The sequence below is a fragment of the Dermochelys coriacea genome, chromosome 2, assembly GCF_009764565.3.
Source record: "Dermochelys coriacea isolate rDerCor1 chromosome 2, rDerCor1.pri.v4, whole genome shotgun sequence".
Classification (NCBI taxonomy): Eukaryota; Metazoa; Chordata; order Testudines; family Dermochelyidae; genus Dermochelys; species Dermochelys coriacea.
The window spans coordinates 62607178-62623462 of NC_050069.1; the positions used below are offsets into that span (position 1 = coordinate 62607178).

Consider the following 16285-nt stretch of genomic DNA (forward strand, 5'->3'; position numbering starts at 1 on the left):
AATAGGCGCTGTCAGCTGAGAAAGGGAGCACTCTATTAGCAGTGGCAGAGCTATTAGAAACAAGTGACTTCCTGCTGTACTCAACTCCCATGACAGGTAGAGGGAAATACAAAAGTCTGACAACCAGACCACACACCTTGAATTGCACCCAAGTGTACATAGGAATCCACTGCAGATATATCTCCACACCTGGCAACTCACAGCAGTCTAAAGACACTCAGCATCAACTGAAGCTCCCAAAGGCCAGAAGGGGGAAAGGTGCAGAAGACATTTGCACAGAGATGGGCAAAGCTTTTCCAAAGAACTTTTTTTCACCTAAAAATACAGATTTGAGTTGCCCGAACGTTTTGTGCACTAGTGTTGATTTAGCAAACTGTTTTGGTTTAAATGAAAAAAGAAAAAAAAAAAAAGTTTAGAGGAGATGGAGGTTCCCCCTTATAAAAAACTTTAGCCCAGTGGTTAATGGACTGGAAGACCCAGGTTTAAATCCCTTCTGGAGCAGGGACATGAACCCAGGTTCTCACTTCCTAGGTGACTTCTGGAGCAGGGACTTGAAGCTAGGCTCTCACTTCCTAGGTGGTTCCCTAACCACCAGGCTATTCCAACGTGGGAGAAATCTCAGAGTTTCTTCTGTTGAAGCTGTTTCACTTTGTATAAAATAATGAAATAGTCATTGGACCAGAGAGAGAATACGACTTACAGCCCTCCGTTTAGGGCTCCCCTTTGGGAGGGGGAACATCTAGGTCCAGTCCAGTGACAATTTAATTATTTACACAGAGGAACAGCTTCAAAAGGAGAGACTGAGAACAATTCATGGATAAATACCCTATAGCCTGCAGGTCAGGGCACTCACCTAGGAAGCAAGGACTCAGACTCCAGAGCAAGGATTCAAACCCGGGTCTTCAATATCTCAGGTGAGTGCTCCAGCCACTAGGATAAAAGGTTGTAAGTGGTGACAGCACCACCACCACGTTTTTGTGAATCTAGTCCTTCATTTTCTTTGCTAAAGCAAAACAAGGTTAAATGCCCAAAACTGAAATAAAGTTTAGTTTGACCTGAACAAAAATGACCCTGCTTTTCCCTGCTGAAAATCCCCAAAAAGTTTGATGGTACAACGTGAACTTTTTAAAAAATATATTTTTAGGAACTGCCAGTGAAATGAAAATAGTCAGTTATTTGCACAGGTCTCTGTTGTGAGGTTTGCATTAGAGAATAATGGGGCACAGTCTCCTTGGTAGTTTCAGATGAAAAATCATCAAAAGCAAATACCTATATCTGTCATAAGAGCTGCAAGGGATCCATGAATCATTCTGACAAAACACAAGAATACACACTTGTTAGATAGTGAGACACCCGTTTGTCCACTGCCATCGTCTTTTACCAAAAAGCATGCCTTTCATTCTTTTCTGGGTTGAACTATATAGCCATTTCAATTTTATCCAGATCCTGGTCTCTCTCAGGAACCGTGAATGCAAGGAGAACAGAACGTGGATGTTACAAAAAGTAGGCACACAGCTGACTATCCCCATACATATACAACATTGCAGTACAATACATTTGAAAATCTCCTCAAGTGACCTACTATAAAAACTGAGCAAGATGGATCACTAACAGTACATCCACACAATTCCAATTCCATATTACGATCTGAATCCTGACCGACAGGAATCCAAGAAGTCTTTTCAATCTACCACTGAAGTTGGCTCATCTCGACCTTCTTGATAAAACTTCCTTAAAACTGGAAGCTTTGCGAGAGGATAGTAACTAGTGGAGCTTTAATGTCCAAATATGGTTCCATAAGCAAGCTCCTAACCACTTGTCAACTATGGCTAACTGCTTGCACTTTTGGAGGAGGAGGAGGAATTAAAAAAGCCTCACCCTTGCCCCCTTCCCAATGACCCTCCTGCTGACTTTAATCCTTCACCATGGACAAGACCCCTTCTAAGAATAGCTGGATGATATTCTAAGCACCCCCAAAAAGCCCTGTAAATGAAAGCCAGCCCCCTCATATTCTAATACTTTTCCATGGTGATTGGAAACTTGGCCCAAACTGTACTATGAAAGGCCTCTCAAGTTTTGTATCTAATAAAAGAGAAACATTTTAGTCTAACTATTTTAACTAGTTATATTACAATAGCTCCCAGAAGACCCAATCAGGATAACAGTCCCATTGTGCAGGATGCTGTACAGACACACAGCAAGAAAAAGAAGTCCCTGTCTCTCAAAAGCTAAAACTGGATTAGACAGTTTATGTGTACTGCCCATGCTGGCTGTACAGCTACAATTAATAACCAAACAGCACGTCTCCACTGACAATGCTGCTGGTGTTCCCACACAGTAAAGGAAGGGTACCATCTTCCTTTGAGCAATAGGAGGAAGCAGAGAGGGAGGTGGAGGGCAGGTGAAAATAAGAGGACTTTTCCAAATTATTTGGAAAAGAGTCAGCAAGAAAAAAATTTGGCATGTACCTTTTAAGAGGGTAATATAAACAAATGACCACAAGGAAAAAGACATTTGGTGGCTACACTAACCTTGCACCTCTGGAGAGTTGGGTCCAAATCCAGGGCTGGGTCACAAGTGAAATCAAGATCTGGCAAGATCCAGCTGTGACGGATTCCGGTGCAGGAGAGACCTGCAAGAGATAACACTGGATAAATAGGAGATATTTCAATTATTTGTCATGGTTAAGAGTTAAAAATAGGTTTTGTGTTCTCTCTTTAAATTTGGCCATAGTATCAGTTTCAGTACATCAGGATAGGATAATCACAGGAAGAAGAGAGCCAGGAACCGTCAGAGGATCATGAGGCTTAAAAAGTGTATTAAATTTGTCCATCGCTAGCCTAAACCTAACAAAGCTACCTGAATTTCAAAAGGGACCAAGTCTGCTTTGATTTGTTGAATGACTAACTTCAAAATAATTCAGGTTTCAAATAGACCACCCTTTAATACCATGTACATTTTAGTTTTACGGACCTTTTTGTAAGTTTTAAAGAGGGTTTTCAACTCTCCTGCTGATGTTTCCTTTGCTAGACAGATTTTTGTAGAGTGCGGAGCACTTCCTTACATGCCCGGGCCCACCCCTCCTCAGCTCTTCACGCATTCCTGCTGGTTGCCATTTTCATTCTGCTGCCATTAGTTGTAAATACCCTGGGGAGTAGCTTGCACTTGGAGCTCCTTCAGGTAAGAGATAATGAAAGCAATGCTAGTTCATAAGACAGGAAATGCAACATTGGCCTTCTGCAAAAATGATAAAACCCAATGAAGACAAACTGCTGTCAAACTGGAAAAAAGAAGAGTGTGGATTGTGTCCCCCGCACATACACCTTAACCTGTAAGAGTGCTGCTGTAAAAGCAAAACAACCCCCTACCCCACCACCACCACCACAGGGGCAATCATCACTCTGCAATAATCTGGTCTAGTGAAATGTAACTCTTTTGTTATTTTCCCTGCGGGAAAGGAAGAGGACAGAGGTGAGTGAGAAAGGTTAAAGAAGAATGGAGAGGAACAGGAATAGGGGATAATTGCTTACTTTGTATCCCCTATCTCAGTCTCACTGGGGAGAAAGAATAAGGGAGACATATTCTATTTATAAGCCCACTGAAGAGTATGCCTCCCCTACGACAGCAACACTTATTTTATCTGTCCTGGGACAACCACTGTTGTATGTGAAATTTCAACATTTGCATCTCCGGTTGGCTCTGTCAGGATTCTTGTTTATTGCAAGACAGAATGCTGAGAACTGCAGGCTCCACCACTGTTAAAAATGAATGTAGTGTGCATCATTATTAACAACTGAGCATGCATTGAGCAAGCTCCTAGATCTGCCCTAAGAGCAGCCCTCTAGAATTGTTAGTGAAGACTTCTTATTTACCCACATCTAGTCCTTAATGATTAATCTCTAGCCATATCCAGAGAATCTGGACTAAGGGATATAACAACTGCAAATACATTAAATGATTAGTCTCAGTGATGAACTATGTGCAGTAAAGTCAGTATGCACTGATCATATGCCAACACTTATGTTTTCTGGATTGCTTCCTCAACTTTCCTGTGCAGCAGCTCCAATTAATTTAGGCAAAAATTTTCAAAATTTGGGTGCCTAAGGACAAGTTCATAAATACGGATTGAAAGTTTTGGCTATAGTGGCTTGAGCTGCCTCTGACAGATCTTACGAAAAAGCCTATCCAACTTCCTTTGCTCCAACCAATTGTAGGGTGTCCAATTCTGCTTCAGCAGGCAGTTGGGCTTCTGTAAACATAGACCACAGGATTGTTATCCCCTTTTTGACTCCATGAACATACATCCAGTCACATCACTGGAGAGGCAGGATAGTCTAGAACAGTGGTCTCCAAACTTTTTGGCTTGGGGTGAAGACCTTAAGACCCGCCGCAGGCGCGCCACCGGAGGGGAACACCAGCTGAGGACATGCAGAGATTCCACCGAAGAAGAAAAAAAAAAAAAGTGGAGTGCCGTCCGGTGGGGTGGTCCACTGGTCTAGAATAATGAATATGGGATTGGGAGTCAGATCATCGTAAGCTCCAATTCTGGCTGGGTTACTGGCTTTGTGTGTGTATGTGGACAAGTCACTTTATTACTCTGTCTTCAGTTCCCATCTGTAAAATCATAGAAATGTAGGGCTGGAAGAGAAGTCAGGTCATCTAGTCTAGTCCCTGTGCTGAGTCAAGACCAGGTATACCTCCTAGACCATCGAGAATACTGACCCATTTAAGGAGGGTGTTGCAATATTTGTAAAGAGCCCTATAGAAGTATACACCAAAATTTCATAACCAACAGGGTAAGAAATCTAGAAAATGGAATGTCTCCAGAACAAAAAGCTGATGGAATATGCAGCATCAAATCTAAGCCTACTCTTCAAAATTTAGGTATCCCTAATTCTGCAGAAATCAATGGAACCGTTAATACTGCCAAATTCCAACAATGACAAGGGGTGAGGGAATATATTCGAGAAAGCTTGTCTCTCTATCCAATAGTAGTTGGTCCAAAAGATATTATCTCACCACCTTGTAACTCTAATATCCTGGGACCGATATAGCTACAAGAAAATTCCAAGAATGTAACGTAGTTAAGTAGAATAGATTCTAAGGCAAACCAAGAAGAGAAATAAGAAACTTACAGCAACACAGAACTGTGGGCCCAATTTACTCATACCCAACCATTTGGGTAGTCACTTACACCAGTGCAAAGTATTATCAAACTCAGAATGATAGTTTTTTTACACCCACTCTGCACTGATCCAAATGTCTATAGGGCAATGGTGAATCAATAGTCTTTCCTCATAGAGAATAAGGTCACAATAGATGGCTTAAAAAAAAAAATCTAAGGCTATAGAAAGCATCTATTTTATGCCTATAATACAAGTTGGTGTCACAATTTCTAATGTGGCACTGTTGTGATTTATAGTGAATGGTACTTATGCAAGCTATGCATCAATTAGATGCCCCACATTAAGGCTCCCATCAAGCAGACTATAGCTGAGGTAATTTATACAGCTTTAAAGAGAATATCAAAGAAGTAAAAATAGCAATCCTTTACTGCTGCATACAAATTAAACTTGAAAAAAACCAACCTGATCTAACACAAGTCTTCCATATTACATTCTTTTTTTAAAGTAATACAAAAGCCAGTTTTGAAAATAAATACAAACACTGCAGACACAAAAGGTTAATATAAAAATACTGAAAATATTAAGATTGTAATAAGCCTACAAGAAAAGTTCCAGTTAAAGATTTAATTGCATTCGTTCTTTAGTTCCAAAACGATCTTTAAGAAAATAGTTACAGGGAATTATGTGATCTCCTCTAAATTTGAATTTTCTTGTTTTTATTAACTTCTGTTACAAGTTTTTAAGATGTATTTTATTAAATTCTCTCATTTAGAGTAGTAAATAGCAGTCACCTGAAAGATCAGATTAATGTTCTGGTGAGCACTATTTAAAAAACAAGAACAAAAAAAAAAACAAACAAACCAACCAACTTATATTTAGGTACTAATGAGACCAGAACAGTTTCATTGAAGTTCTTCTAGTCTATCAGATAAATGGCATTTTCAGTTTAAACATGAAACATAACACAACAGCCCCTCTAAACCCAAACTTAGATATCTCAGTGTATAATCATGTTAAGTTTATCTTCACTGAAAGCTATGAAGCACCTGCCTGCATGAAAAATGGAGCTAGTGATTTATCTATGAAATTCCTAGGAGTTGGGTGGTTGTTGGGAGAAGCACAAAGGTCTTAAAACTGCAAACAGAGGTAAATAGTGTGTTGTAATAAGTTTAGCAAGAGGTAATAAAAACCTCAAAAATAGAGACATGGGTAACAAACCACATTCCATGTTGATGAGTTATGGCATGTTCAGAACCAGAGAACAGAAGGGTATCTTTTGGAGGCGTAGGGAGAGAATTTACCAGCTTCCCCTAACATTTGTATGAAAATAAGTTTAAAAAAACCCTCTAGTGTTCAGCGCAGCAAATCTTCAAATATTAATACTTTACAATTTTGTATTAATGGACTTGAATTACATTCCCCCAGGAGACCCAGATTCATATCATCCAATAAAAGGATGGGAGGGGGAAGTATTCCTTTTTTTTAAGAAGGAGCTTTTAATGGAGTTCAAACACATCAACTCCAGTACAACTGTTGGTTTTTCCCCATAGTTGTAACTTTTCCACAAAACGAGCAGTTTACAGCCATAAGCAATTTTGTACAAGACACAAAAATCTCCTGAAGACAGAGTTTTATATCATTACACAGGAGGTGGCTACACCTTTTCCCCACGCCAGGGACTCTGACAGAAGAGAAGTGTACCTACTGAACGGCTGTCCCATTCCCACCTCAAGACCTTGCAGCAGGGTTTGGGAAATTCACTGCATCTTGTTACAAGGTGAAGAAATGACAATGATCTGCTCACCTTAATAGGAAAAAAGTCTAGATAAACTGAAGTATTTTCTGAATAATTTCACTTTAGGAATGGAGCTCCTCTTCTACCTCCATCCATCCCCCTTAACCCTGGGAGCCCCAAAGCAGCACCTAAACAGAGTACATGGCTCCAAAACCCTTCTCTCTTGCACCCCGCACCCAAAACCGTATCAAAGACACAGAGGCTTGACAGCTTGCAAGACAAAGTGCTCAGCTTCCTCTCATGCCCATCTGGAGAGCTCTGTGAGCAAGTTGTGTACACACCCTGGAACTCTTCCAACAACGACTGCAGGGCAAGGAGAGGAACTGTCCCCCTTCTGATCATCACACAAACCAGAGTTCTCAGCTGCTCCTGCTCTCTCAGCCAGAGCAGCTCGCACCCCCTATATCACAGGGCACTAGAGGACCAGAAGGCGAATGAAAAGCACCACCCACTCCTACACAGAACTCAACAATACTAACCTCAGGGTGCAACAATGCCCCTATGCAGAGTCAGACCTTTCAAGACCGTGGACCAAACCCTAAAGAGACAAGACGCCGCCCACTGGGGACGGCGGGTCAGAAACCACTGCGAAGAGCCTCCACAACAGCAGATCGGTCTGTGAGCACAGGCGGACCAGACAGCAGCCTGGCGCTGAACGCGTGGCCCTGCGCCCGTAGACCAGAGCGCGAAGCCGGCGCGGGCGGGAGGAGCGCCCCGGCACTACGGCTGGGTCAGGCGCGTCTCCTGCTCTGGAGCCCAACGCGCTGCGAGACACACGGACTCGGATTGCGAGCCACGCAGCGCCCGCCGGCGGGAGGGGAGGGGAGGGGAGGGGAAGGCGCTCCTCGGGCGGGGACGCAGGGGCATTAGTGGCGTTTTCACGGGAAACCTGGGCACAACCCCCCTCCCCGAGGGCGGCAGAGATCCGCGGGCTGAACCCCACCCTCTGCAGCATCCGCTGGGACCGGCGCAAGCCGCTGCCTGCCAGCCTGTCGGGCCACTACCGCGGTGAGCGGGGCTGGAGTTAAGCCCCTCTCCGCTCCCGGGCGGCGGCAGGGTGGGCGACCGGGCGTAGTCCCCGCGCCAGCCAGCCGGGCGCAACAGCCGCGAGGCCTGGCCAGCGTTGCGCCACGCACCTGGCTCCCCCGCGGGGCCCCGCAGCCCGCCGCTTTCCCGGCCCACATGCCGGGGCCCCCGCCAAGCCGGGCCCGCGGCGCCGGCAGAGCTGTTGGGCAGGGGGTCGCGGGCCTGGCCCGGCTGGGAGCGCGGAGGCTGCCCGCTCCCCGGTGCGCTGGGCAGGCCTGCCCCGCCCCGCCCCGCCCCGCGGAGCCCTTCCCGGCTGCTTCCCCAGCAGGCAGCGCCAAGCGGGGTGGCCGCTCTAGGCGGCCCGTACGCCCCCCTCCGCCAGCCCGGGAGAGTAGCACATTTTCCCCACCTCGAGGCATTGGCCCCGGGCCTACTCCATCCCCGGGACTCGTTCCCCCCTCGGGCGATGCTTTCCCTTATAGTGCCAGCTGTAGCGAACGGCTCCCCCCGCGGGCGTCTCCCCGCTTTTACCTTGCAGAGCGCGCGGCTCCCTGCCTGTGCCAGCCAGGCCAGTACTAGCCCCGCTCGCTGACCGCGACGCTGCAAGTTGTTCTAGCTCTAGAGCAGGTGGCGTAGGAGCAGGGCGAGCACGGCGCTCCGACAACGTTGTGGAGCAAGGGGAGAAGAGCTCGGCTAGGAAACGGTACGCGTTAGGTTTCAGAGTAGCAGCCGTGGTAGTCTGTATTCGCAAAAAGAAAAGGAGGCCTTGGGGCACCTTAGAGACTAACAAATTTATGTGAGCATAAGCTGTCGTGAGCTACAGCTCACTTCATCTGATGCAAAAGTAGTTGCGTCCGCTGAAGTGAGCTGTAGCTCACGAAAGCTTATGCTCTAAATAAATTTGTTAGTCTCTAAGGTGCCACAAGTACTCCTTTTCTTTGTACGCGTTAGGACAACCTTAGCTGAATGGGAACACTAGTGCAGGCCCCTGTTGCACTCAGGCATAAAAAATATGGGGAAAAGAGCCTACAGACTAAACTGACCCTTTCATTTTGCTACGTGATCATCCACACAAGGCAGACGTTAGGCAAAAAATTAATGATTTAGAATGCCAAGACAACTAAGTAAAAAATAGGGATGGAAAGCTACTTTTATTGTTCAGTTTTACTGCCTGCAGGCTTTTGTATCCACACCCACATTTAGCAACACAAGTCTGTGACTTACCATCCAGGATAGCAGGCAGGGTAATCATCCATCCTATCAATTATTTTAAATGAAAGTCTTCTGTAACAGTAGAAACAAAGAACTAATGCAGGAAGATCAGACAGTTTTGTGCAAATCTGGCACCAGTTTAGGGCAAGCTGTTTCCTGTCCTGGTTCTTTACATCTTCCTTCCCAAACAAGCAGCTCTGTGGCTTACCACAATGTGCTCAGACACCATTTTTATACCTCCCAAATTAAGGGTTAGGTTCCAATAGCCTACTCAAAATTAGTTGCACTTTACTTCATAAATTATTCCACTGAACTCAAGATGTCACTCATAAATAAGAATATCAGACTGCAGAATCTGGGCCAAAAGGCAGGTCTGCTTTGAAATCAGATTCAATGCAGACCTTTGCTTTAGCAATGCTATTATTCTGATTTATTCTGTTTGCTAGATCTAGACATGTAGGTGAGCATGAAGTTAATAGAGAGCAGGCTAAAACCAGAAAAAAATACAATTTCTATAATAGGAGTAAGAATTAGGAAGGGACTGAGCCACGCGTGTAGTCAGTGTAACTGAATGAAGGTTTATCTCCATGAGAAAGTTGTAAGGAAATGTTACCAATTTAACTACACCGATTATTAACTTAAGCCATAAACTGAAATGAGAGCTTACCTGTGTCTAAATATAGTTTCTAAGCCAATTAAGTTAAGTGGATACAGTTGTATTGTCAAAGCTTAAGAGGCAAATACCCTTTCCAACAGTAAATATTAATATGAATGACTGAAGGGACACCAGGGACCCAGACCTGACTGAGCTTTGTGTAGCTCTAATGTGTCTTTCACCAAAAACAGTTGGTCCAATAAAATATTTCTCTCACCCACCTTGTCCCTCAAAAGGGATACTGATAGGAAGGGATAGTGGTGAGGAAACTAGCCCTAGATTGTTAAATAAATTAATGTTCCTTTTTATAATTTATAAAGGTATACTCTTTACATTATACTTGGCTTGGATGTGAAAATGATCTAGTCAGTTTCTGTTTAGTGTGTGAGACACAGAATGATGCCAGTCAAAACTGTTTCCATCAGAACTTGGAAAGTCTCAGAAATATTTCTATTGACCCTATTTTGGGTTTGTTTTTTTAAATCCCTTGTTTTTAAACCCAAATTGATTTACCCTGACTAGACATGATATTTCTTTAACTGAACTGGAGTCACAGTCTTCTTATTCAGTACATAGCAAATGCCTGTACGTCAATTTGTGAGATCTGTTTTTGAATCTGCCTGCTGACGGTATTTCACTAAGCTGTTATTCATTGACAGTTATCCAAAAATCATCCAAAACAGAGACACAGTTTGGCACTGTTGAAATACATGTTAATCAAAACACTGAAGTAAATGCATGCACACAAAAGCTACAAATCAACTCACTATATCAGTTTCTCTGGCCTTTGTTAGAAATAGCATAGTAAACAGTTATGGAACCATTTTTTTTTCTTCCTCTTCTCATTGTTTATTTTAAAATGGATATTACTATGCATCTTGACTGTTCCTTAGAAACAGTTTGCTTTTTGTTTATTCTGAACGGGCAAGGTTTTTGTTCCATGTTGCATGTTTATAAAGAATACCTACACAAACTGTGCTATCATTCTAATTCTGAAGTCCCTTTGCCCAAAAGGACTTAGGGGGGAGGGATAGCTCAGTGGTGTGAGCATTGGCCTGCGAAACCCAGGGTTGCGAGTTCAATCCTTGAGGGGGCCATTTAGGGATCTGGGGCAAAAATTGGGGATTGTGCCTGCTTTGAGCAGGGGGTTGGACTAGATGATCTCCTGAGGTCCCTTCCAACCCTGATATTCTATGATTTCTATGACTTCTGAATTTAAGTCAGTTAAAATAACTTGTTACACCTTTGAGATTGCCAAGTAATTTAGTTGGGTTAGAGTTATGTGACATAAAATAGTTCAGTAGTACTGCTCTTCTAGCTAGGGGGTAGTTTTTGGAGTTTATTATTTACTGCCTAACAAAAAACAGGGTCATGGGACTAACCTACATACAGTACAGGGGCCTCAGCTCAGAGAAGGCTGGTACAACACTACAATTGGGCTTGGGGAGAGGGGGCAGAAGAGAAGACACTAGGTTGAACAGGATTGGAAACTACTTGCTCCCCAAACTGCAGGGATGAAAAAACAGGCTCTAACATCTCTTCCAAGATATATAATCAAAAATGCATAGTCTACAGAGGACTGTTGTGCCAGCCTGAATGACCATGGTTAATGGAGTCACACCAGGCATTGTGTAGTGAAGTTCCCACATCTGGCTTAGTCCTGAAAAGCCACAAATTTGTAGGGCAGCTCCATAAGGAGTGCCACAATGAGTGAGGGCACATGCACCCCTTTACATGTCAATGGAGAATTTGAGAACACTGTGTTGGAGTGTGTCTCCCATCCTGGCAACATGGTTGAAGAGCATGCAACACAGCTTTTGAATGTATATCCAAGTTGCCCAATTTGCCAGTACCACAGTGGACCACGGGAATGGAGGAAGTTACTCCTTCCATGGTAATTTGATCGCTTTGTGACAGATAGGCCTACTGATACCAGTGATGACTATCTTGGGTGAGTACTTTGACAAAAGCTATCATGTACCCAGTGCCATTCAGTGTTAGCACATTCCATGCGATGACACAGAACACCTCTCTAAGGTCTGTTTTGGACTTCCAGAAAGTTGGGGTCACGAAGGCTGCATCTTCTGTAAGTGGAGTTTGGGAGTGCTCAACATGCCACTCCTCCTGGAGTTGGTAATAGCAGGGGCATTAGCCCTGGTGCTATTGTCATGGTCTATTATGGTGGGTTGCCCCTTCATTTTACTCTGCCTCCATGGAACTGGGAGGGTAGGGAGAGCTGCAGAGGGGTCTTATTTTGGGAGACACCACCCCCCTTCCCAGGACACCATCCCTCTTCTGCCAGATGCTGTTGGTTCCTGAAGGCATGGATGACCATTACAAAGATCTAGTTGTTTTTATGCCCTATGCATTTCATGCATGCACTGTTGTGGCTCATCCATCTTCACTACCGTTGGAGAACTTGGTCCCCATCCACTGGATCCATTGCTGGTCTTCACTCGTTACCCTAAGTGGGGGCCCTTTTGGACCCAAGGCTCACATGGGCATGGAGAACCACACTCTGAATTAGCGCAGCTTACAGTACTACTACTCATATAGGGCAGGATCAATCTTATTTTAAGTAGACCCTCTCTCATTATAGATTCATAGATATTAAGGTCAGAAGGGACCATTATGATCATCTAGTCTGACCTCCTGCACAATGCAGGCCACAGAATCTCACCCACTCACTCCTGCAATAAACCTCTCACCTATGTCTGAGCTATGCTGAAACTATGCTTATGTGCTAGACAGTTTAGTGTTGGCATTTTGCACGTCTTTACATTTAAATTTGTCCAAAGTGAATTACACAGAATATTTAGCTATCTATTGTAGGATGCTGTGCAGCAACACTCCTGGGAATTTTACAGTAAGGTGTTCCCCCCCCCACCCCCCAACACACTTATGGATGTTATTCAACAAGCTCTGAGAGAGAGAGTACTATAATTTTCATCTATTCAGGATATTTTGTTGTAGATTGTGTAACAAATCAAGACGTATGTAAAACTGAACTTGCCTTTTAAATGTCGATTACACATTTCAGCATTCACATTTGTCTTTTGTCCACAGCAACTCCCTCAAAGTCTTTGTGTGCTACTTATTTATGTTCCCCAGTTACTCAGTTAGATAGATACTTTAATATACACCAACAATGACTGGTGTATATTACAGACTGCATTGCAGCCATGAACCCTCTACAATATATTAAAAATATTCTTACTCACTATTATGGGATACCTCCGATTTTCAAGTTTTTGCCTTATTTTACACTTTGCTAGAATGAAAATCAGTACACATGAAAATACTTCCAGGATCTCTCTCCAACCCCAGCAAGAGTGAGAAGTAATAGTTCAAAGTAAATCATAGAATATCAGGGTTGGAAAGGACCTCAGGAGGTCATCTAGTCCAACCCCCTGCTCAAAGCAGGACCAATCCCCAACTAAATCATCCCAGCCAGGGCTTTGTCAAGCCTGACCTTTAAAACCTCAAAGGAAGGAGATTCTACCACCTCCCTAGGTAATGCATTTTAGCACTTCACCACCCTCCTAGTGAAAAAGTTTTTCCTAATATCCAACCTAAACCTCCCCCACTGCCACTTGAGACCATTACTCCTTGTTCTGTCATCTGCTACCACTGAGAACAGTCTAGATCCATCCTCTTTGGAACCCCCTTCAGGTAGTTGGAAAGCGTCCAGCGGAGGGCAACAAAAATGATCAGGGGACTGGAACATATATGACTTATGAGGAGAGGCTGAGGGAACTAGGATTGTTTAGTCTGCAGAAGAGAAGTATGAGCGGGGATTTGATCGCTGCTTTCAATTTTTCTACATCCTTCTTGTAGTGTGGGGCCCAAAACTGGACACAATACTCCAGATGAGGCCTCACCAATGTCCAATAGAGGGGAACGATCACGTCCCTCGATCTGCTGGCAATGCCCCTACTTATACATCCCAAAATGCCATTGGCCTTCTTGGCAACGAGGGCACACTACTCATATCCAGCTTCTGGTCCACTGTAACCCCAAGGTCCTTTTCTGCAGAACTGCTGCCTAGCCATTCGGTCCCTAGTCTGTAGCGGTGCATGGTATTCTTCCATCCTAAGTGCACGACTCTGCACTTGTCCTTGCTGAACCTCATCAGATTTCTTTTGGCCCAATCCTCTAATTTGTCTAGGTCCCTCTGTATCCTATCCCTACCCTCCAGCATTTCTACCACTCCTCCCAGTTTAGTGTCATCTGCGAACTTGCTGAGGGTGTAGTCCACTCCATCCTCCAGATCATTAATGAAGATATTGAACAAAACTGCCCCCAGGACCGACCCTTGGGGCACTCAGTTTGATACCAGCTGCCAACTAGATATGGAGCCATTAATCACTACCTGTTGAGCCCGACGATCTAGCTAGCTTTCTATCCACCTTATAGTCCATTCAACCAGCCCATACTTCTTTAACTTGCTGGCAAGAATACTATGGGAGACCATATCAAAAGCTTTGCTAAGGAACAACACGTCCCCTCATCCACAGAGCCAATTATCTCGTCATAGAAGGCAATTAGATTAGTCAGGCATGACTTGCCCTTGGTGAATCCATGCTAACTGTTCCTGATCACTTTCCTTTTCTCCGAGTGCTTCAGAATTGAATCCTTGAGGACCTGCTCCACAATTTTTCCAGGGACTAAGGTGAGGTTGACAGGCCTGTAGTTCCCTGGATCCTCCTCCTTCCCTTTTTAAAAGATGGGCACTACATTAGCCTTTTTCCAGTCATCCGGGACCTCCCCCGATCGCCATGAGTTTTCAAAGATAATGGCCAATGGCTTTGCAATCACATCCGCCAACTCCTTTAGCACCCTTGGATGCAGCGCATCCAGTCCCATGGACTTGTGCTCGTCCAGCTTTTCTAAATAGTCCCGAACCACTTCTTTCTTCACAGAGGGCTGGTCACCTCCTCCCCATGCTGTGCTGCCCAGTGCAGAAGTCTGGGAGCTGACCTTGTTCATGAAGACGGAGGCAAAAAAAAGCATTGAGTACATTAGCTTTTGTGAAGGAGAAACAATATTTATTGACAATGTGCTTAAATCAGTCCCAAACGGCTGCTGCTATTGACTGAGCTAAAATCAAAATGAGCAGCAGTGAGGAACTAAAAGGCAGCAATATATTTTTAAGAGTATCCTAGAAGCAGAAATTAGGGATGCAGAGGATTTAGGACATAATCCATCCCTATCTCAATGAAGAATTATTCTCTATATGTTTTCTAATATTTTAATGGTATTGACAAAAACCACCACCACAAGAACAACCATAAAACCCCACGTGTGTAAATTGAAGTTTTTAGTATATATGGATGCACACTGCTTTTTGGGCTGAAAGACCAGAAGTCTCAAAATAATCATCTCATCTGTTAGTCATTTTCAATGCTTGGCTCAATAGCTTGCCTGTTACCCTGAACAACAAAACAACCCTGAAAATGAGGATTATGTATGTTTTATAGCTACATCACATATGGGATACAACGGGCTTCTAAGTTTATTTGAATTTTGCAGAACTACCTAGCCTATGTTTTAAATTCTAAGTATGTTTCACAATTATTAATTTACCCCACCCCTCAAAAACTCAAGTTACACCTTAAAAAAAACAGACTTTCAAAGATCACTCCAGCCCCTTAAACAGCTTATTATCCTATCCTTTCCCACACTGACGCAGTGTCCAACCCCAGCTCTTCCCCAGGAAAAACCTAGGAAGACAGGAGATTCTTGCCTTACCAATCGGGGCCCTGATTAACCAAGATGAGAAGCGAGTATTCTGGCCTCTTGGAATACCCATTTACCAGCTTCTTTCTGATCAAGCCAGAGACTGTTACACGTGAGAACCTCCAAAGATCACAACTGTTGCAGTATCACACTGGCATGTGAATTTTCAAGCAGCAAGAATTAAATTATTTAGGGCTGACATCTTAAAAACTTTACTTGGAAAGCAGCTAGTAGCCATTATAGTTTATTCAGCATTGTGCTAGGTCATCTTGGTAACACCACTAAACAAACAAGGTTGTGCATCCCATGCTAGCTGCAATTTTTGACTTGTTTGAAAGCACATTCCCAGGTAAAGCATAAATGTTGCGTAATCTATCCTCCTGGTGACAAAGGCATGGGTAATTTCAGATGCAGATTTCACCTTAGAGGAAGGGCATAACCCTTTTCTCAAATCACAGATAAAAACCCCACCACTAGGCAACCACTGATAATGGACATCTAGGAACAAGAGGGGGAATCCAACAAACCCCCAGATAGTACAGGAACAAACAAACAACACAAACCCCACAAAGTAATGGCACAAATAGGTCACCAACATTTCTTGTGAGTGCCTCCTATAAGCCTCCATAGTTTTGTCTGGGATGGGCTTCAAATGGCTAGCCCAAATCTGTGCCCAGTCTCTGCATATGCCACTCCAAAAGACTAGCAGGATCAGAAAAGATGGAAAAAACA

At 43.8% G+C, this 16285-nt stretch overlaps 1 protein-coding gene across 8 annotated transcripts in view; it reads right to left on the reverse strand.

The window, feature by feature from the left end:
* LOC119851598 (serine/threonine-protein kinase Sgk3) overlaps positions 1-16285 on the reverse strand; it is an 87731-nt gene that overhangs the window by 44422 nt on the left and 27024 nt on the right. For 3 of the 8 annotated variants that reach the window (XM_043507778.1, XM_038391680.2, XM_043507775.1), the window contains exon 2: positions 2532-2632. Coding sequence is in view for 2 of the 8 variants with exons in the window: in XM_043507776.1 (XP_043363711.1) it covers positions 2532-2632; positions 9172-9199 (129 nt within the window). In the remaining 6 variants the exon portion in view is untranslated. Of the gene's footprint in view, positions 1-2531; positions 2633-7400; positions 7533-7864; positions 8016-8057; positions 8080-8356; positions 8437-9171; positions 9318-16285 lie in introns of those variants that run through there. The other 5 variants (XM_043507776.1, XM_043507777.1, XM_038391686.2 and 2 more) reach the window with 5 other exon arrangements.